The sequence below is a fragment of the Desmodus rotundus genome, chromosome 1, assembly GCF_022682495.2.
Source record: "Desmodus rotundus isolate HL8 chromosome 1, HLdesRot8A.1, whole genome shotgun sequence".
Taxonomy (NCBI): Eukaryota; Metazoa; Chordata; class Mammalia; order Chiroptera; family Phyllostomidae; genus Desmodus; species Desmodus rotundus.
The window spans coordinates 122,316,336-122,336,896 of record NC_071387.1 but is presented as its reverse complement, the minus strand read 5'-3'; the positions used below and the strand labels follow the sequence as shown (position 1 = coordinate 122,336,896).

Here is a 20,561-nt window from a genome sequence, read left to right as displayed (position 1 = left end):
GGCGCCTGGCGTGACCCCACGCGGGCTTTCCTCCCGTAGACAGTGGAGATGTGGACAGACTCACAGATGGAGAGCAGGATCGCAGCTAGTTGGGGGGAGCAGGGGTTACCTGTCTTTGAAGTCGGAGTGAAAAGGTGGCCTAGGGCTCCTCCTAAAGGAGAGTGAGCAACACATCTACACTCAACACTGTCCTGTGCTCCACAACAGGATGTGTGGTGGGTTCCTGAGGCGGCTGGTGGCTGAGGAGAGCTGGCACTCCACCCCGGTGGGGCGCCTCCTTCTTCCCGTGCTCCTGGGGTTCCGCCTTGTGCTGCTGGCGGCCAGCGGGACCGGAGTCTATGGCGACGAGCAGAGCGAATTCGTGTGTCACACCCAGCAGCCAGGCTGCAAGGCTGCCTGCTACGATGCCTTCCACCCCCTCTCCCCACTGCGCTTCTGGGCCTTCCAGGTCATCTTGCTGGCTGTGCCCAGTGCCCTCTACATGGCTTTCACCATGTATCACAGCATCTGGCACTGGGAAGACTCAGGAAAGGCGAAGAAGGAAGAGGAGACCCTGATCTCACAAGGACAGGACAGCACAGATGCCTCAGGGGCTGAAAGGCCCAGGCTGCTGTGGGCCTATGTGATACAGCTGGGGGTGCGACTGGTCCTTGAGGGGGCAGCCTTGGGGGGGCAGTACCATCTGTATGGGTTCAAGATGCCCAGCTCCTTCGCATGTCGTCGAGAGCCTTGCCTAGGCAGTATAACCTGTAATCTGTCCTGCCCCACCGAGAAGACCATTTTCCTAAAGACCATGTTCGGGGTCAGCGGGCTCTGTCTCTTCTTTACTCTTTTGGAGCTTGTGCTTTTGGGCCTGAGGAGATGGTGACAGACCTGGAAGCAAAAGTCTTCCTCTTCTGACTGCTCCCCAACTTCAGAGAGCACCAGAAAACACCAGGAACCAAATGATAACTTCCCAGTGGTGGAATCAAAAGACCAGTTCCGAATAGCAGGTGAGAAGGGCACTGATGTCCTTTTTTCTTCTTTGACTCAGATTATAAAAGAAAACTTATTTAGTAAGTCACAGAGGTAGAAGAAATGAGCTCAGGAAACAAATTACAGAGGCAAATGAAAGGCCCTCAGAGCTTAAGAGAGGAAGGTCAAGGTAACACATCTGTAGGGAGAAACTGGGGAGGAGTGGGGCGCTGCTCTGGGAGGGCAAGCAGAGAGTGTTGGGTCCTTCTAGGACTTTTAATGGTGGAAATCTTAGAGGAGGTCCCAGGGGCTCAACAGAATATTCATCAGCTTTCCAGGTGTGTCCTTTCAGGGTCCTGGTCTACACTGATTGGTCAGCACCAGGGCAGAGGGTCATTAGTCAATGCAGCTGGTCCTGAGGTCCGCCATGGTATGGCTTGTCCGGTTTTGCTGCTTTTCAGGGCCTGGGGCTGAAATACAACTGAGGCCTAGATGTTATCTCTAGGGAGAAGAATTCCTGGGTCTAAACCACGTAACCAGCGATGTCCTTGGGGAGGAAAGTCACCCTGCTGGGCGAGGTCCTTGATTTCCCAGTTTTTCCCATTGCTAGGCACCTGGGACTTTCTGCCCCGGTGACCTTCTGTACCTGGCCCATTGTCTTTGCTCTGCTCGAGTCTGTCTAATTGCTTACCACAGTTACAGTTCCAAAGCAGAGCAATACAAATATGTAAATTATTGCAGTTTTAAATGTGTAACAGCCAAATAATGTCTAAGTAAAATTTTTTGAAACCAACTTGGTTTTGACCGCTGCAGTTGAGTTTTCTCTTTCCAAATGTCTTAGCTGTCATCAGGTTTGAGAGGTGAGGTTAAAAGTTGCAAGCTGCTCTGGTGATTTAAGTGCTGGAGTCCTGGGCAAGCTGCACCTAGGAGGGCATTGTGGGCCCTCCAGGAGGACTGGAAGTATCTATGTAGCTGGGCCTGGAGTGGGGCTAAGGAGACGCTGGGCCTGTTAGGTTTACTGTACCTGAAGCCCCTCTTTATCAGCTTCATTCTACAGGGAAAGGAGCCTGTTCTCAGCCGCCTCCAACTCTGAGGTCTAGTTGAGTTCTTAGAAAAGCAGGATATCCTACTCCCCCACAAAACCCACCAACTCTCTAAAGCCCAGGGAACCTGAGAGGCAGCTTTCCGTGATGCAAGCTTGAGAGTGAGTGTTAGGCCCCATCTCCTGCCACCCTGATTTCCCTCTCTTTCTCACCAAGCATAAGAAGCTCTAGGTAGAGGAAGTCCATACTCAGGACATGGGGCACATTCACCCAGTGCTGATAGGGGTTTTAGTAGTTAAGTCAGGGGAAGGAATCCAGGGTTAGATGGTGGTCTCCAGATTTGACTTCCCATCAGTGTTTTAGGTAGTTCAGTTCCCAGAAGGTCTGCAGGCTATGAGATGCTCTGAGCCAACTCTGGGGTAACTGCTGTGAGTGGCAATTGTCTAAGATGCTGGAACAAAGCAAATCCTGCAGCTTCTGGTGCTGGAGCAGTTTCTGATCCTCCTTGAGGAGGTCAGCCCAGGATGTGAGAGCCAGGGTCAGAGAGTGGAGCTGTTGTGAGGACATTGTGAGGACCTGATAGCACCTGGGGAATGGGTGAAAGGAAATGAAGGTTTTTAAGTGGGAATGGTTACGATTCAGAAGCACAGATGCATTGCTTTTTGGTACCCAGCTTGAAAACAGTGACCACTTTGCTGTTCCAAGGAACATCCATTGAAGCTTTCAACAAATAATATACTTGCCTACTTCAGGGAATTATCTGTTTCTTTTTAATGGATTTTCAATCTTGTATTTCTGAGGTGCTTTGGCTTTTTTTTATTCTTCCCACCTTGTTCCTTTACTTACGAATGAAGTCTTTAATTCCTCTTGTGTCCCAGTATCAGACACTGCCTTTTCCATAATATGCTCAATGAGTATTTACTGGATGTTTGACTAAATGATTGGAAAGGGGGTTTCTGCAATTTCTGTTTTGATTTTTGATAAAAGTCCCATAGCATATCTAGTTTTAAAATGTCTAAATTATACAACTAAGAAGTACATTTCTTCATAAATTGGGATGCTATATTAAGAAGGACTCTTAATATGGACCAAGGAGGAAGAAATGCCCTTGTCACTTACTGATGTTTGCCATGAGTGTTTGTGAGGTGAGGGTGTGAGTGTGTGTCTGTATGTCTGCCTGTGTACTGAGTGACAGAAATGAGGACCTATGTCCCATTAAGGTCCTATGTCTTCAATCGGACCACATTCCTAAGGTGAATGTCCTTCTTTACTGAAAACATTGAGGCTCCCAATTCACAGTTTTGTTCATCTGGAATTTCAGGGGACCCCAAATAGCCAAACAATCTTGAAAATAAGAACAAAGTAGGAGGACTCACACTTCCCAATTTCAAATTTGTTACAAAGCTCTAGTAATCAAAACATGTGGTACTGGCATAAGGATAGAATAGACATCAATGGAATTGTGTTAGGAAAATTCCCTGGAGCCACGAGACTGGAGAAAGAGGCTGACAAGTCCAGCATTACATCAAGAGGTTTTTTTTTAAAGAACTTAGGTCTTGGGCAGGAGCAGGACAGCATGGATGTCCTTCATGCCGCATGACAGGCACTGAAGGGTTTTATAGCACAGGGTGGGGTGGATAGTGGTACTGGGGTGTCACCAGCCCCAGGTAAGGGGAAAACATCTTACATGCTTGCCCAGGGTAGGGCAAAGGCCCTTTTCGGGAACCAGCATGCCCAGGGGATGGGGTAGGGGTTGATCAGTCATTTTCGGGGGGAATTTGTGGGAAGCTATCTCTGTTCTGGCCCAGATCTCGCTGGATCTAGCTTAAGGGTCCAAAGCAGTCACATATGGGACATTCTCTCCTCCACAAATAAAATTGAGAATACAGAAAAATATTCATATATCTACAAGCAATTGATTTTCAACAAGGGTGCCAAAGCAATGTTTGGGTTATGGAGGTTTGGGGGTAATAGCTGAGGGTCATAGGGTTTCCTTTTGAGTTGTTAAAAATGTTCTAAAACTGTTTGTGTTAATGGAGGCACAACTCTGTGACTATACTGAAAGCCATTGAATTGTATACTTTAGATGGATGAATTATATAGTACATGAAATATATACGTGTGTGTGTATCAATAAAGCTGTTTAAAAAGGGATGCTGTCAAGGAGGAATTACAAATGATGACATTTGCTTTTTTCCATTCTTTCTCACTTGACTGGGCTCTGGCTATAGCAGATAAGGGATTCTTTATGAAACACTTATGTAGCAGAAAGAAAAATTATCATTTTACTAGTTGTTGCCATAGTGTCTCTTGGGGAACCAAATATCTTTCCTTGGGGATGTGCCTTCTTAATTTACTTGGGGATAATTTAGAATTGAGAAGGAGAAAACAAAAGTAGGTAACTACTCTTTGTTGAGAATTTGAGGACAAGGAAGAACTGAGGAGAGAGGTGTTTCTACAGAAAGGTGGGAGGCTAGAACACTCTTGGACAGAAATGACTGAAAGACTCAAGAAAAGAGAAACCTGCTATTCATTCAGCTTTAAATTACCTCCCAATCGCACTATGATATAAACATCCCTTACTGTTACCCCTGAGTCAGCAGTAGAACTGTACTAGCTTTTCTGTGTGGTATTGAGGGGTATGAGTTTAAAACGTACGGGCTTAACGCCACATATAAGGTGCTGCTGTGCTGGAGCCAATGGAGCAGCTGTCGTGAACCCAGAAGAGATTGAGAAGTGAGCAGAAATCAGAGCTGTCAGTGGTCCAGGGGACATAATCCTCTGAATTCACAGGAATCTTCCTAAAGGATGTGGCCAAGTGTTTGAACAAATCTAATCTATATCTTAACGGACGCAGCAAAACTCTTGGAAAGCCAGAGTTCCTGGATAAGACATATGCACCAAGGCTGTGGGTATTCAGGGTTACAGGACTTTGAATTGGGAGGAGCAGAGAATGTGGCACGACAGGAGAGAGATAATATCGTAGAGTCACTGAGACAGGAAGCAGGATTGTCTTTAGCAACAAGAATACCACCAACAGTAATCAATCTTTATTGCACAGGACAAAGGAGAGGCATAGTTTTATGGAGGTTTCTGCTGGCTGACTCTGGAACAAAGCCCATAAAAACTGATGCTGACACCAGAGGATTCTGGTGAGAAGGCACACGCAGTAGTTCTTCAGGGAAATGCTTGAAGTAGCACGGCCCACCATGGCCCTTAGAGGCTTCAACAGCCTCTAACTTCTCGCAGAGGTAAATCCCCACTCACTGGATGTTGGGGAAAAGATCCAGTCATAGGGTTTCCTTCAGAGTTGAGCCAGGTGTCTTTATAACTCTGCAAAATAGAGAATCGAGCAGAAGCTGAGACCTTTTCTAAATGGGAAGAGATTTCAATGGAAGACAAGGAGTTACAACAGAGCACTCTGGTCATGGTTCATCAGAAGGAATCGTCAGATTGATGGGGGTGGGGCTCGGCTGGGAGCAGTGGTCAGAATCTACCTAGAACCTAGTTTTCTACTTCGTTAACTGAATTTGTAGGAGTGACATTGGTTAACACAATTACATAGGTTTCAAGTGTACAATTCTATAATACAGCATCTGTATATTGTATTGTGTGTTCACCAACCCAAGTCAATTCATCACCATTTATGCCCCCTTCCATCACCATTTATGCCTCCTTCCATCACCATTTATGCCTCCTTCCATCACCATTTATGCCTCCTTCCATCACAATTTATGCCCTCTTCCATCACCATTTATGCCCACTATACCCACTTCTACCTTTCCCCACCCCCTTTTCCATCTGGTAATCACCATGCCCTTGTCTGTGTCTATGAGGGTTTTTTGTTTGGTTTGTTTTATTTAATCCCTTCACCTTTTTGTACTTTGCAACATGTGGGAGTTGTACTTCCCAGAGGGTAAGGGACCTGCCAAGGGGAATTATCAGGACAAAGACATCAGACAAAGAAGAAAAAAGGACATCAATGTCCTTCTCACCTGCTATTCGGAACTGGTCCTTTGATTCCACCACTGGGAAGTTATCATTTGGTTCATTGTGTTTTCTGGTGCTCTCTGAAGTTGGGATGTCAGAAGAGGAAGATTTTTGCTTCCAGGTCTGCCACCATCTCCTCAGGCCCAAAAGCACAAGCTCCAAAAGAGTAAAGAAAAGACAGAGCCCACTGACCCCGAACATGGTCTTTAGGAAAATGGTCTTCTCGGTGGGGCGGGACAGATTACAGGTTATACTGCCTAGGCAAGGCTCTCGACGACATGCGAAGGAGCTGGGCATCTTGAAGCCATACAGATGGTACTGCCCCCCCAAGGCTGCCCCCTCAAGGACCAGTCGCACCCCCAGCTGTGCCACATAGGCCCAGAGCAGCCTAGGCCTTTCAGCCCCTGAGGCATCTGTGCTGCCCTGTCCTTGTGGGATCAGGGTCTCCTCTTCCTTCTTCGCCTTTCCCGAGTCTTCCCAGTGCCAGATGCTGTGATACATGGTGAAAGCCATGTAGAGGGCACTGGGCACAGCCAGCAAGATGACCTGGAAGGCCCAGAAGCGCAGTGGGGAGAGGGGGTGGAAGGCATCGTAGCAGGCAGCCTTGCAGCCTGGCTGCTGGGTGTGACACACGAATTCGCTCTGCTCGTCGCCATAGACTCCGGTCCCGCTGGCCGCCAGCAGCACAAGGCGGAACCCCAGGAGCACAGGAAGAAGGAGGCGCCCCACCGGGGTGGAGTGCCAGCTCTCCTCAGCCACCAGCCGCCTCAGGAACCTGCCACACATCCTGTTGTGGAGCACAGGACAATGATGAGTGTAGATGTGTTGCTCACTCTCCTTTAGGAGGACCCCTAGGCCACCTTTTCACTGTGACTTCAAAGGTGGGTATCGCGAGCTTTCTTGCTCTTCTCTAAGGAACTGGTTGATCAAATATTAAAACTCTGATTGCACCTATTTCTATACTGAATCATCTTTGTAAAATAATAATAGCGAATAACTGTGGCTGTGGCTCTCTCTTCTGTCCTCCTCTGTTCCCCGCTGCTGTGGAGAGCAACTCTCAGTCTTGGGTAGAGACCAAGGTCTGTCTCACTCTCTCCCTCCTTCCATCTCACCCTAAATAGGCTGAATAGCAAGAGACCAGTGTCCTCTGAAAACTAACACCTCCCCAGGTGATGTTTGTCGGCACCATCTGAACAAAGTCAGTGCTGAGCTTGGGGGGAAAGTGCATTCTCTTGCTTTCTGCTTTTCTCTGGCTCATTGCCCTCAGATGCTCACAGGTGTATTGGGCTGGCCTTTGCTCCTACCACAAAGTAAAACTGAGCTGTGGTTAGGTTAGAGGGCTCCCTGGGGAGCAAGTAAAGAGCGGAAGTCTAATGTTCTTTAGCCTAGGAAAAGGAGAACTTTTTTAAAGAAAACACAGCAGAATCTACTCATTAAATGTAATGGGGTTTGGTCAAAGCCAGAATTGACTGGAAAAAATTGAAAATTTGATTCTCCTTTGCCATTGTTCCTAGGGCTCATATCTCCTTCCCGGTGAGAGGGATCATGGTCGGGAACAGATTTCAGCAATTCTTCAATTCTCTGGAGAAAATATCATCGTGCTAACAGCCCAGTTTGTCATCTTTATCTTTGTTCCAATTAGCAGTCTTCCTCAGTGCTCAGTCACGTTTTCTAATCATCACTATTAGACCCAAACTCTTACACACCTGCTCCCCTCATTCGTAAAAGACCACACAAACCTCTTATTCTGCAGGGAAACTAGGGACTCTGGGATGTGAATCCTGGTAGCTACTGCTTCTCTTATCTTCATAGTCACTTCCTCCTATAGCATCTTAGAAAAAGAAGTGGCCCTACACTTGTCCAAGGCCACTCTCCCTTCCAAATCTGGGTCCTTGAGCCTCTACTTTCTGGCTTCGTCAAGGATGTGATCCCTAAATTACCTTTCCTCTACTTCAGACCACCCTTATTTCCTCTCTGACTATGAACTTGCTTAGGTTTCCCCCTTTAACTCTAATAGTAATAACCTGAGTTTCTAAGTTAACATGGCAGCAAATGAAACATGCTTCATCTGCCCTGTATTAGCTTTCCAATGATGATACTCACAAAGATGCACAAACAATATTAGATGGGCATTAGTGTCATAAACTATAGATAAGAACAGGCCATATGCCGAAACTTAGGCGGAATGGCCACTCTGTACAACTGGAAGGGATGGATTAAGATGCCTCCAAAGGTTCCCGTTGACCAGAGAAATGTGTCCCCATCCACTGACTGTGAGAAACCACATTTTGAGCCACTAGAAATTAAGAGTTTGACTCTCTGCCTGCTCTTCAGTCCCTATCTTTCTAACCCCATCATAGATTGGGAGGACTCAGAAGCATATCAGAGATGAAATTTCTTTTCTACAAAATTCAGTTAAAATTTTTAGGAGAAACCTATTTCAGTCTTTAGAAAGATGCAAAATTGTCCTCATGAGTAAAGATGGCAAATTGAAGGTAGAGATTTATCTTCTTTCACTGCCAAGACTCTGCAAAAATGAGAGTAAGTGGGGCCTTAACTGTACAGACCCACCAGAATCGAGCCAGAGAAAGGTCGTCAGTAGCACAGCTACAGTCTGTGCTGAAGACAGTGGGACAGATCTGAGGGAAATCCAGTCGTGGTGCTAAAAGTACATCGGGTAATTCTTCAGGATTCAGGAGAAGAGGATAAGTGAAAATAATAAAAGACAAATAGATAAGGCAACAAAACCTTTTTTTCTAATTTAAAAATCAAGACAACAGTCAAACAAAAACACTAGCTTGCCTTTTGGATGAAAAAAGCATTTCGTGAAGTGCCCGGGGTAAAGAAACAGTTTCTCAATCAATGCTTAATTAAATTTTGTTTGGAGAGAGACCGAGCTCCATAAAAGACCAAAAGGAAGGTCAAGTTCCAATGCAGGTTTTAGGCTTCTCAACCTTGGCAATATTAACAGTCAGGGCCTGATAGTTTTTGTTTGGGGGCACAGGGGATGCTGTCCTGTGTGTTGTGAGATGTTTAGCAGCATTCCCAGCCTCTATACATTAGGGGCCAGTAGCATACTTCCCTCTCACCCACAAATGTCTCCAGATATTGCTAAATGTCCCTTGGGGTCACATTCACCCTGGCTGAGAACCACTGCTTTAGGGTAAGCACTGGCCCATCACCTCTCCACTCATGGCTTCAGTTCCCAGCTCCGTAAGGCAAGACGTCTGTACCAGAGCATCTCCAAGGGCTTTTGTTGAGTGGGTACGATAATCTACCCATTTCCATGCTGGGTGTGAATGCCCCTTCAACCAGCCCCATCTGTGACGATGCCTGCGGCTCCTCCATGCCTCACAAGTCATGGGTGGAGGGTTGGGGGACCTGCCCTGGGGAGGCATCCCTGGGGCTCTGAGGATTTCTGCCCTGGCTCTCTTGGAGTGTTATCAGGCTGAAGTCTAGTTTGGTCAATTTTCAAGTCTTGCTCTCAGCCCCCTCCTTTCAAAGTGCAGGCCCAGCACCCTCTAAAGCACAGGTGGCAAACACAAGGCCCGAGGGCTGAATCTGGCCCTCCACCTTGTTTCTGCCCAGTGGCAGTGCCGAGCTCCTTGCCCCTAGTTAAGGAGTAGTTACATTGATACAGTCCTAAAATTACATTCGGCCCTTTGAAGGTAATGGAGAGGCTGATGTGGCCCCCGGTGAAAATGAGTTTGACACCCCTGCTCTAAAGACTTCCAGCACATTTCCGGCAGAATTGCGATTTAACACAGAGCAGGCCTGGCATATTCTAAGTGTTGGGAATTTAAGTAGTTTTCAGAGACCCTGTCTCTACTTCTCTCTGCCCTATGCCCACCCAAGGCCCACAGCCAGACACACAAGTGTCCTCTGCAGGGCTGTAGGAACTGAACCGGGGTCTCCAGAGCTCACCACAGAGCTTTAGGGGTTTAGAAGGGACAGCAGAAAAAGGAGGACAAGAGGACTTGCCTGAGAACCCCTTAGTTTGGAGTCCCCATATCTAATTCTGAGCGACCTTCCTGTCCTTGGCTCCATGGCTGTTATCACCAAAACAGTACTTATTCCACACATTCCTGGGCCTCATATTCAGGCAAAATTGTGCTCCATCTCCCAAAGTCTGCAGACCGAAAGGGAGTTTCCTATAGGCCAGAGCCTAAATACAGTCCCTCCTCCTTCATCCCCTGTGTTCCTGTGACTCTGTGGTTCCCCACCCCCGCTCTGTTCCAGCAGTCCCCAGCCCACCTGTCTCATTCTCTGAGACCCACACCCTCCTCCTGCAAACAGGTCTGCAGCTTTGTCCACAGGGACCAGCGCCCCAGGCTGACCTTCAGGACCTACGGAGCTAAGGGCTCAGCATTGCTGGCAAAGTTCAGCTCAAGGGACACCTCTTTCTAGGACTGGAGAAATAGTTTGCAGATAAATCTATTTGGGAGAAAATTGGTTGGGTCTGAGCCCCGTTACGACTTTAATCAGTAGAGAATACCTGTGAGCTCAATAGTTGGGAGAGGGAGGAAAGCCGAGAGTTTAAACATGTAAATAGATTTTTAAATTCTGTCATGATTATGGTAAGAATTTTTTCTAAGCATCTCTATTCTTTTGGAGAAAAATGTCAGGATTCCATTGGTGAGAGAATCCATCTCACAGTTAGGGTATGACCGAAGGATGTCCACTGAGGACAGTGCTGGATCCCGCTCACTGGTCCCGCCTCACCCCACCTGGCCTGGAAAACATTCTAGATTCTTTTATTCTAAGTGTGGTCCATGTGAAGCAGAACAGGCATCGCCATGTATGCAGAATCAGGCTGAATCCCCAGCTTGGCAAGTCAAATATGAATTTTAATAATACCCCCAGGTCAGTGGTGTGCACAGTGGAGTTGGTGGAGGCAGTGTAGAGCCCCAGGCAGCCCCCACCACCTCTGACCCCTGGCCCCACCAGCCCAGCTGCCCCTGTCCCAGCGTGAGCACTCACCTGGCAGCTTTGAGCAGAAGCACCAGCAACAGGAGGAGACAGAATCAGCCTCAGGCCAGAGCTCACAGGGTCCCAGCTCTACCCCAGGCCCTGCCTCCTGCCCCCGCCCACCTCTCCCCCACCCCTTTTCATTCCTGGCAGCCTTTGTGAAGGGTAAAAAAATTGCAGCTGGAGGAGCAGGCAGCCCTGCTGTTGAAGAATGGGCTGTGGAGAATAATTCTCCGTTGTTGAGGGTGAGGGTAAGTGTCCTAACTGAACTGAAACGGGGATTTTCAGATTGTCGGAGAGGGAGCAATGACTTCAGCATGTTTCCACCATGAGGGCTTGCCACAGACAACAGACAGAATTTCCTGATGTGTGTCTCAGGATGGCCTCTCCTGTTGGCTGGGAGAAATAGCACAGTCTTCTCCCTACGACACAATGGGGCATCTGTTCCATGCCCCCTCAGCAGCTCCGGGAGCCCATGTCCTCTCCACCTGGCCCAATGAGAACTGTGATGCCTGCCTGCATCCCCATTCCTGCCCCATGGCCAGAGCCAGGATCCCCTGCAGACAACGGGAAGGGCCAGGCCCGGAGAGCAGGCAAGTGGGTGGGAGAGTAACTCACGAGTGGGGAGTGCAAGACCTGTTTACTCTGCAATGTTGCAGCTCCCAGAGCCAACATTGCATTCCTCAAGGAGGAGAGCTGGAGGGAACTTCAGTTCTAGATTCTGCCCCTGTGGCTATTTGGGGCATCATCCCACTGTTTTCTAACATTTAATATTGTCATTGAGAAGTCTAAGTCCAGCTGGATAGTCTTCTTTCACCATTTAAGTGATTTGATCTTTTTCACAGTTTGTCAAATGGGTCCTTTTTTCTTTTTAACCTTTGAAGGCTGTTCACTTCTCTGGGGGATTCTATTAAGCACAACATAAAATAGCCTCAATTGGCTCTCTCCTGGGCATGCTCACATCTGGTCCACAGGAAGTATATGCATCCTTAGGGCCAACAAACTCAGGGCAGGCAGGCCTATGTCAAAGCAGCACTTCTCCTCCATTCATTGGCTGGCAATGCTGTCTTTTGCCTTTCTGACGTATCAAGCAGGAGTCAGTAGGCACATTGGAGCTCCTCTCACGAGGCTTGGGATGCAGAAGGCAGCACCCTCATGCCTTTCTCTTGGGGAGAGCTAACAGCACATCTCTTTCCAAAGGTAGTCCCACTCCCAAGTTAATCCTCTCGCCCTCTAACTTCCAACAACTCTGCCATTTTATAAAACTTTGATGTGGGTACAGTTTAAGAGTCACATAATTGGCTTTTCCTTTGAAGTAGTGCATCTCAGACTAACCAATCGCTCTAGAGTGTCATTTGTGTTATATATTCTTAAAACATCACATCTTGAAATCCCAGCCAAGGTTTCCAATTTAATATTTTGTTACGCTAACATGTATTCAGTGCTTAATAAATGAGGGATATTCTAAGTGCTCTATGGCTATTGACTCACTTATCCCTTTCAACAGCCTTTGATGAAAGTACTATTATTACAAAGTAGAGAAATGAAGAATAGAGAAGCTAAGTAACTTATTCAAGGTCGACCAGCTAGTGGGTGGAGAAGCTGGGATTTGAACAAGCAGTCTGCAATTCTCTGCTTACATGTTCCACATTTTAATGACTAACTCCACTATCCACCCTGGATCCCAACGAAAAAAACTTGGGTGTCATCCCTGACATCTCCTTCAATGACCACCTTATTGATCTACCAGCTGTGCAGATACTGTCCCTTGAATTCAGAAGGGGCCACAGCTCAAGACTGAATGAATGGAGTGCCATCCTAGTGTCTCTGCCTCTAGCCTTGTCCCCCCCAATTCATTCTCTGCATTTCAGAAAGAATATTTAACTCAACTCTTATTTAGATTTACCAGCTTCTTTGCTCAATGTTGCTTCTTGAACCCCATACCTTCCTGCTGGATTAAATTTTCTCCTTTTTTATTTATTTTTATCATTTTTTAATTAATGTTCGAATACAGTTGTCTCCATTTTCCCACCACCACTTTCCCCAGCCCCACCCAACCCCACCTCCCACCCTCAATCCTACCCTCCTTTGGCTTTGTCCAAGGGTCCTTTATACATGTTCTTTGACGACCCTTCCCCTTCTTTCCTCCATTATTTCCTTCCCCCCTCCCCTCTGGTTACTGTCAGTTTGTTCTTAATTTCAGTATCTCTGGTTATATTTTGCTTGCTTGTTTGTTTTGTTGATTAGGTTCCACTTATAGGTGAGATCATATGGTATTTGTTTTTCGCCGTCTGGCTTATTTCACTTAGCATAATGCTCTCCAGTTCCATCCATGCTGTCACAAACGGTAGGAGGTCCTTTCTTTCTGCTGCGTAGAATTCCATTGTGTAAATGTACCACAGTTTTTTGATCCACTCATTTACTGATGGGCACCTAGGCTGCTTCCAGCACTTGGCTATTAATGGAACTGCCTTTTGACCCAGCAATTCCACTGCTGGGATTATACCCTAAGAATCCTGAAACACTAATTCAAAAGAACCTATGCACCCCAATGTTCTTTTTTATTTTTTTAACCATCGATCACTTTTTACCTGCGTAGTGTTAAGTATATTCACACTGTTGTGCAGAGATCTCCACAAGTCTATCATCTAGCGAAACTGAAACTTCGTACCCATTTCTCCCTCGCCTTAGCCCCTGGAAACCATCATTCTACTTTCTGTTTCTGTGAAGTTGACTATTTACATACCGCATATCAGTGGCATCATACAGCATTTGTTCTTTTGTGACTGGTTTGTTTTGCTTAGTGTAATGTCTTCAAAGTTCATCCATGCTGTAACATCGATCAGAGCTTTATTTCTTCTTAAGGTCAAGTGGTGTTGCACTGCATGTGGATACGCATGCATGTACCACATGTCGTTTATCCACGCATCCACTGATGGGCATTTAGTAGTTCACCCTCGCCTCTTGGATATTGTAAAAAGTGCTATTAGCATAGGTGTGCTGAATTTCCTCCTTCTTGCAGTACAACCTTCAGTAGTTCCTCTACTGGGAACTGTTAGGGGTAAACACCTGATCCTCTTTGGTCTTAAAAGTGTTTCAATGTATCCTCAATCTTGAATTGCTATTTAGCTGGGCATAGAGCTCTAAAATGACAGTCATTTTCCCTCCTGACTTTCACGATAATGTTTAATTACCTTCTACTATCTGGCGGGTTTATTCGTCTGATTTACAATCTTCTATGCAAGTGCCAGCAGACTCTAAGAAAATTGTTACAAATACAGTTGATTAAAACATTGAGTATACATTTGCAAATACTGTAAATTAGCACCAGTTTGTGAAACTGCTGACAAAAATAGAGAAAACTAATGATCTTGTGTTCTTTACCAACGCTTGTTTGTTGAGTTGTGGAGAAGTTTTGCCAAGATTTACTCTACTGGTGGCTCCAGTGCAAGATTTTCCTGAAACCCAATAAATGCTTACCGAGGGTTCAATAACCAAAGATCCCCAAAATTTGCAGTGTCATTTATAATTCTTCACTAATAACACATTGTAGAAGAACAAAGCAAATTTGAAGCTCCTAGGGAAAGAACTTATTTGTGAACTAACCAGATAGATGTGAGAATTAATGTTGAAATTTAACCTTTTTGAAATACAAATTAATAATAATAATTTTATACATTGTTCTAACAATGAATGAATCCGTATGCACATCAGTCAGATCAATAGCTACTTACCATATAACAAAATCTGTGTTATTTTGCTCTGCTAAATATAGTACATCTAGCCCAGTGACTAAACAGTGGGGCTCTTACTTGGTTAATTCTTCAGTAATACATCTGCTATAATCCATTCTGTTTTGCAGGGCCCTGGCTGGTGAATTAATTGGGGATATGATGGAGACCACCACCATGCATTCCTCAATTATTTGAAGATGCCACTGTTGAGCTCACTTGCCCTTTGATATGTAATAACTTTACTTCAGTGGCCAAGGAATCTATGTGGGATTGAGCCATCTGCTAAGTTCATCCATTCTGCCAGTACATTCTAGAACATGGGAAATGAATACCAGGTGGGTCTGCAGAGGCAGTAAATGTAAGCTGTAACTGTGAGAGGGAGCTGGGACGGGGCTCAATTTATCACCAAACCTCCACATGTGTTCTGATGGGGCTTTGGATCCTCAGGGTTCTCGGTGCCAACTCAAATCATGTGTGTGACCTCAGAGGTTTCAGTATTCCCCTTCCGTGTTGGATAGCTATTTGAGTAAATGGCTACAGGTTACTTTGGGGAAGAACTCAGGAAATCACTACTGCATGCACCTCACACGGTGTTGGAGGGTACTTCCAAATGGAGATTCAACCCTTTAATTGATGAGTTCTCAGTCTAACTTACTTAAAACTAACCAACAATTCTCTCTGGAAACCAAGAGCTCTGACCCCATTCTTCAGGGCTCTACTGATGTCCAGCCAGAGTGACCAAAGTCCTTGTCTAAATGTCTGAAGTGGGGGTGGAAGTGATGAGATGAACAGGGCCCAGGGAATAGGGATACTTTTCAAAGTTGTACAAATTTCTTCTGATTCTTCAATGGCCCTATTTATAAATGTCCACAGTGCCCGAGTCAGTGTGGGTATCGGGGGAGGAGGTCAAGGTCGGTGCTGGGGGCTGGGGGGAGGGTGTTTCTGCCTAATTATTTCTAAGCTTCTGACAGGACCCTAAAGCACCAAGACAAAACTTCTCTTTCACAATGAGTTTCTACAGACTGGTGCCAGGAAAGGAGCCCCCAAGGGTAAAGAGAACTCTCATCCCACTTCTTTAGTCCACCAGACAATACCCTCTTTGTCCCTCCTCTGCCCACCAGATGAGACCAGCCTCCTCCCACAGCCATATGTTGACGACATGTTCCAAGACCTAGAGCAGCAAGCCACCCAGCGTGCAAAGATCACCCAAGGTTAGGGAGTAGAAAGAAGTGTAGAGGCCTGGCACCTCTGTACCCCACAATCGGGGGAAGAAATATCTTCTCTCCAACTCTCCCTCTTTTTCACAGGTGGATGTATCTATCTGCTTTGGGGGAGAGCGAGACACCACCAGGAGCAAGGGTTGAGGAGGGGTCAGCAGAAGGAAAGTATCAGAACAAGAAAGAAAACATCACCCCAGAGAACTGGATATAATGGTACTGGGTGTGGGATCTGGAGAGAAGGGAGCTAAGTTAACCCTGGGCCCATCATCACATGAAAATCTGGAGGAAACAAAAATATAAGCTAATAACTTCTCAATATTGTGTGGGTTTAAAATCTGTAATGTTTACAAATAGACAGCAAATGCATTTCTGACCACTGTGGGACAGATCCAACTTAGCAACAAGTTAGCTCAAAGAACTGCTGATTAAAAGGCAGCATCCTGCTTTTATTCCATACTGATGCTTTCTGATTCACTGTCTGAATTTCTAGAAGATTCTGTGTCTTCTACAAGATAAAGGCAAGTCCTTCTGCCCATGTGAGCAGGCATTGCTGTGAAGCAGCTATTCATCCCATTGACCAGGTATTCCTTCCTGACCTTCTCCTACCCCGTGGTGGGCCTCGCAGCTGACCCACTCCTCAAAGTCCTCTCCACTTTTGGACTTTCTTTATACCAGACTTTCCACATCCCTGGGTAATCCCCCAGGTTTTAGGCCACTGTCCACCCCAATACTTAAGCCTTCTTTTTCTATGATTGTGCAGACAGTAAGTCCCTGGGACCCTAGAGCCCAGTCATGGGAATAGGGGATAGGAGGAAAGCCAAGTTCAGAAGACCAGGGAGGACATCTTCATGGTGATTTTGAAAGATATCATGGACTATTCTAAAGGCAGAGAAAACCAGTGGACTGAACTGAGCGCTGCGGATGGAAGGTACACAGAGGGGTGGGCAAAAGTAGGTTTACAGTTGTTTGTGTGGAAAATATATAGTACAAGAATAAACTCTGTGTTTGGCGCACTCATGGCTGTAAACCTACTTTTGCCCGTATGTGTGTGCTGTTTTCACAAGATCAAGGGGCAGTCCCAATTAGGCATGAAAAGAGGATTTAGTGGGAAGGAAGTATCAGATCCCTAAAAGATCAACAAAAGACACAAGCAGAAATACACAGACATTTCTACATTCCCCGCCTCCACAACACAGCTGCTTTCTCTTTCCCCATCACTCCCCCTCCTCACACGCAGGCCTCAACTCTCACAGAAAAAGATTTCGGAGTCAGCTCTTTACCAGGCATATCTGATCTCTCAGCTCCACACCCTCACTTGTCTGAGGCTGATCCTACTTAAGAAAGTATGGGACTCACTCACACCCAGGGATGTTGGGTGGAAAGTGAGCCAACTTTGGGGCCAGTCAGACTTGGGTCCGTGCGGTGGCTCCACCAGTCACTAGCTGTTTCACACGGACTTAATAAAGCCATTTAATCATCCAGGCTCACACTGCATCAAGGAGTCCTCTCATGGCTGTCCTGAGAATTCAGTTTTTAAAAACGAGTTGATGTAAACTTCGCAAGGGTAGAGGCAGTGCGTCTCTTGATCTGTGCTATACCCTCATTGCCAAGGACAATGCTCAACATTTAGAACTTGCCCAGTAAATACAGTCCCTAGCTCATAGTCCATGCTAGGTGCTCACGAAATGTTGTTTTTCTTCCTATACACTGTTACAGCTACATGGGACACTAAGGATCCTCCATTTACACATGAGAAAACAGACTCAAGTCATTTGTACGGGACATACAGACTGCAAGAGGTAGAACAAGGCCAGTTCCTCAGCCCTGGTGAACTGTTGATGAAATAAGGGATAAAATGTGAGATTAGGAAACAAAATGCCCCTCCAAAGCTGCAGAGAATCTGGAATCTCCAGGAGGAGAGATCAGGAAAATAGCCTGGACTATATCTCCTAAGTAGGAGTGATTAAGGCACAAGGGGACTAGGAAGGACACTGGCTGGAACAGAAAAGTTGTAGTCAGAAGTTGTAACAGGAGTGACGAATAAAGACAGAAAGGGGACACTAGGTAACTAGAGTAGATAGTATTTCTTAACAAGTACCATGTAACAGATACTGTGATAAAGTTATTATAATAGCCAGTTTAGCAGTGAGGAAATTGAAGCACAGAAGAATTCAGTGATTTGCTCAAGGTGTGTGAAATCTGAATCGTTAACCATAACGCTTCCTATATCGGGTAAGTCCTAATTAGGAATTATTGTCTTGAACAACCAGAAGAAGGTCAATCAAAGCCCTAAGTAGGGATTACACTGACCCCAGAAAGTGGGCATTCGGGGAGGGGGAAACTAAGAGGAATTATTGAAAATGGATGAGGGAGATGGGGACATCAAGAGTTTGGGATGAGAATAATAAAAGCAAGATAAAGGAGCTGGAATCACTCTACAGTCAGTCACTGGACTAGGCAGTTGAACTGTTAAGCTGGGTGGAAAGAAAAGTTGCAAATAATATAAAAATTAAAAGTATTTTTACTTGGTTTTGAAATCGCTATGAGTGTTGTCTTGTCTGTTACCTCAGTATTCACAAGATGTCCAAAGAAATAAACTCTTCACTGACTGAGGAGAGTCAGCAGATCTGATTTTCTCTCCCAGTCCGCTGATAGGTTCCCTCTTGTGGCACAACGGGGTATTACCGCTAAAACTCGGGAAGCACCAACACAAATGTCGATGTCTGGCTCGGACCTTACTGAAGAGAGGGCATGAGGTGTATGGTGTCTGACGCAAAGTCCCAGGAGGCTGGCAGCGAGAGCTGAATCAGCCTGTTTTCCCTGCAGTGGTTGATCGGGTTCCCCAAAATTGCACCAGCACAACTACACAAGAGGGGCCTTCATGGCTCAACCCCTTCTCCTCAATAATTCAACAAAGCAGAAAATGAAGCCAGAACAACTTACTGTGTGTGGGCTTTGGGAGGCCAGACCCTTGTAGTCTCACAGTCTCACACCTTCACCTTCCAGGGACTGTTAGGTTGCGAGAGCTTCTGAGTCTCTCTCTCTCTCTCTCTCTCTCTCTCTCTCTCTCTCTCTCTCTCTCTCACACACACACACACACACACACACACACACACACACACCCCAGGTATGCCTACAATGGACAGATTAATCAAATTCAACAAAGAAATCCCAGCTTGGACACTGCAGCCCTGAACACCAATCAGAGGCGGGAAGCAGAGAGCATCTCCATGAAGCGGCTGAGGGCCGTCTGGAGGAGGAATGCCCTGAGATGCTCAGAGGGATCACCGGGACTAAGTGTTCACAGTTTTTATGTTCTGCTCACCAGCACTGAGCAAGAGAAGGGCCAAGGAACCTTGAGGAGAGGGGATATAAGAGGGTAGATGACCCAGTGGAAGAGACACAGGAGGGTTTAGAGGAATGGTATTCCTCAGAACCCTACTTAACCCACTAAAACTACTCTCAGAAGCTCCAGGTTCAGGACAAGAATGGGGACAGAGTGAGACATTGTCAGCCCACTCCTGAGACTCTACAAAGGGATCTAAGTTTAATTCCTGTTCATGTTCTGAGCTCAGGGAGAAAGTAGCCTGGATAAGGCACATGGTCCTTTACTCTCTCACATTAGTATTTTTAAATTACACTGTATTGGGTGGGGAGTATGTAGAAATGTTGTCTTTGATATTTAGTAATGGGAGAAAAAAACTTAGAAGAAAATAAACTAGTCAGTGGTATTTAAAAAAAAAAAATACCACCCAACTTTGGACCCTTTGAAAACGCCACAGGAAAGAACATTTTCAGATCAATGTGGAAACCAAAAGTCCACACGAGCAGCCCAAGGCTAAGGCAGATTAGAATGCGAGATCTCACCCCACTCATAAGAGGAGAGGCAGGGTGGACGTGGACAAGAGGGAGGAAACCTCAAAAGGCTGGAGTCCTGGCAGGCTATGGGAGAGGAGGAGCGGGCATGGAGCCACTCGCACACCCAGAGAAACTTCCTGGAAGTATTGAGATTTCAAAGGAGGTGGGAAGGTCTAACACAGCTTGCCAAAAAGAGGTAGAAAGGTTGTTGCTGACCAGGAGGATGTGAAGCAGCTGGGAGGGGAGGGTCACATGGTCCCAACAGGGATGTGACCTGAATTTGGGACCAGGCCATGGGGATCTACTAGTTACACCAAGGAGGATAAAGGGGGTCCAGAGAACCAATGTGGGTCTTTCCAAGCCACCTCCTTCCCACCCGACAAAGAACACCAACAGCTTCCTCTGTAGGCAGGACCAACTTCAAGTGCAATTTCAGGAAACCCCACCTCAGGAGGGCCTCCTTGCCACAAATTATCTCCTTAACAATTGCTCAGTCACTTTAGGATAGCATGTTGCTCTGTCTCTGGGGGACCCCTCTGCCAACCGCCCATCAGGCCACAAAGATGCATGGAAAGGCCTACATTTCCACGTAACTGGCTTCCTCTTTATTCTATGTGTTTTATTTGTAATGCATTAAAAATTATCTTTAAAGGAAAAAATAAACAAATAAATACATTTTTTTAATTAAGAAAAAATAAAGTTTGTCTCAGCAAGTGAGTAGATGGCCCAAAAGGCTGAGAACTGGTGATGTAGACGGATGGGGTATGCAGAGAATACAGGCTGTGAAGGAAAAG

At 46.1% G+C, this 20,561-nt stretch overlaps 2 protein-coding genes across 3 annotated transcripts; one reads left to right on the top strand and one right to left on the bottom strand.

Moving 5' to 3' along the window:
• Window positions 1-104: 104 nt before the first annotated feature.
• On the top strand, window positions 105-18,858 carry LOC112314822 (gap junction gamma-3 protein-like). The gene is made up of 3 exons (XM_024571364.4): window positions 105-992; window positions 14,818-15,024; window positions 15,997-18,858. Exon 1 carries the CDS (start codon window positions 209-211, stop codon window positions 866-868), a length of 660 nt encoding a protein of 219 aa, XP_024427132.3. The 5' UTR covers window positions 105-208; the 3' UTR covers window positions 869-992; window positions 14,818-15,024; window positions 15,997-18,858.
• Window positions 3,845-18,933, bottom strand: LOC112314821 (gap junction gamma-3 protein). Of its 2 annotated transcripts, none has more exons than XM_024571363.3 (3): window positions 18,853-18,933; window positions 5,993-6,774; window positions 3,845-5,330 (listed from the first exon to the last, which is right to left on the bottom strand). In XM_024571363.3, exons 2-3 carry the CDS (start codon window positions 6,771-6,773, stop codon window positions 5,323-5,325), a joined length of 789 nt encoding a protein of 262 aa, XP_024427131.2. In that variant the 5' UTR covers window position 6,774; window positions 18,853-18,933; the 3' UTR covers window positions 3,845-5,322. The 2 variants fall into 2 exon arrangements, with proteins under 2 accessions (XP_024427131.2, XP_045060365.2); XM_045204430.2 differs by lacking the exon at window positions 18,853-18,933 and adding an exon at window positions 10,968-11,051.
• Between the last annotated feature and the right edge of the window lie 1,628 nt (window positions 18,934-20,561).

Excerpts from the sequence above, each read along its gene's own strand:
- LOC112314822 (XM_024571364.4), top strand. The coding sequence starts at position 209 with ATGTGTGGTGGGTTCCTGAGGCGGCTGGTGGCTGAGGAGAGCTGGCAC.
- LOC112314821 (XM_024571363.3), bottom strand. The coding sequence starts at position 6,773 with ATGTGTGGCAGGTTCCTGAGGCGGCTGGTGGCTGAGGAGAGCTGGCAC.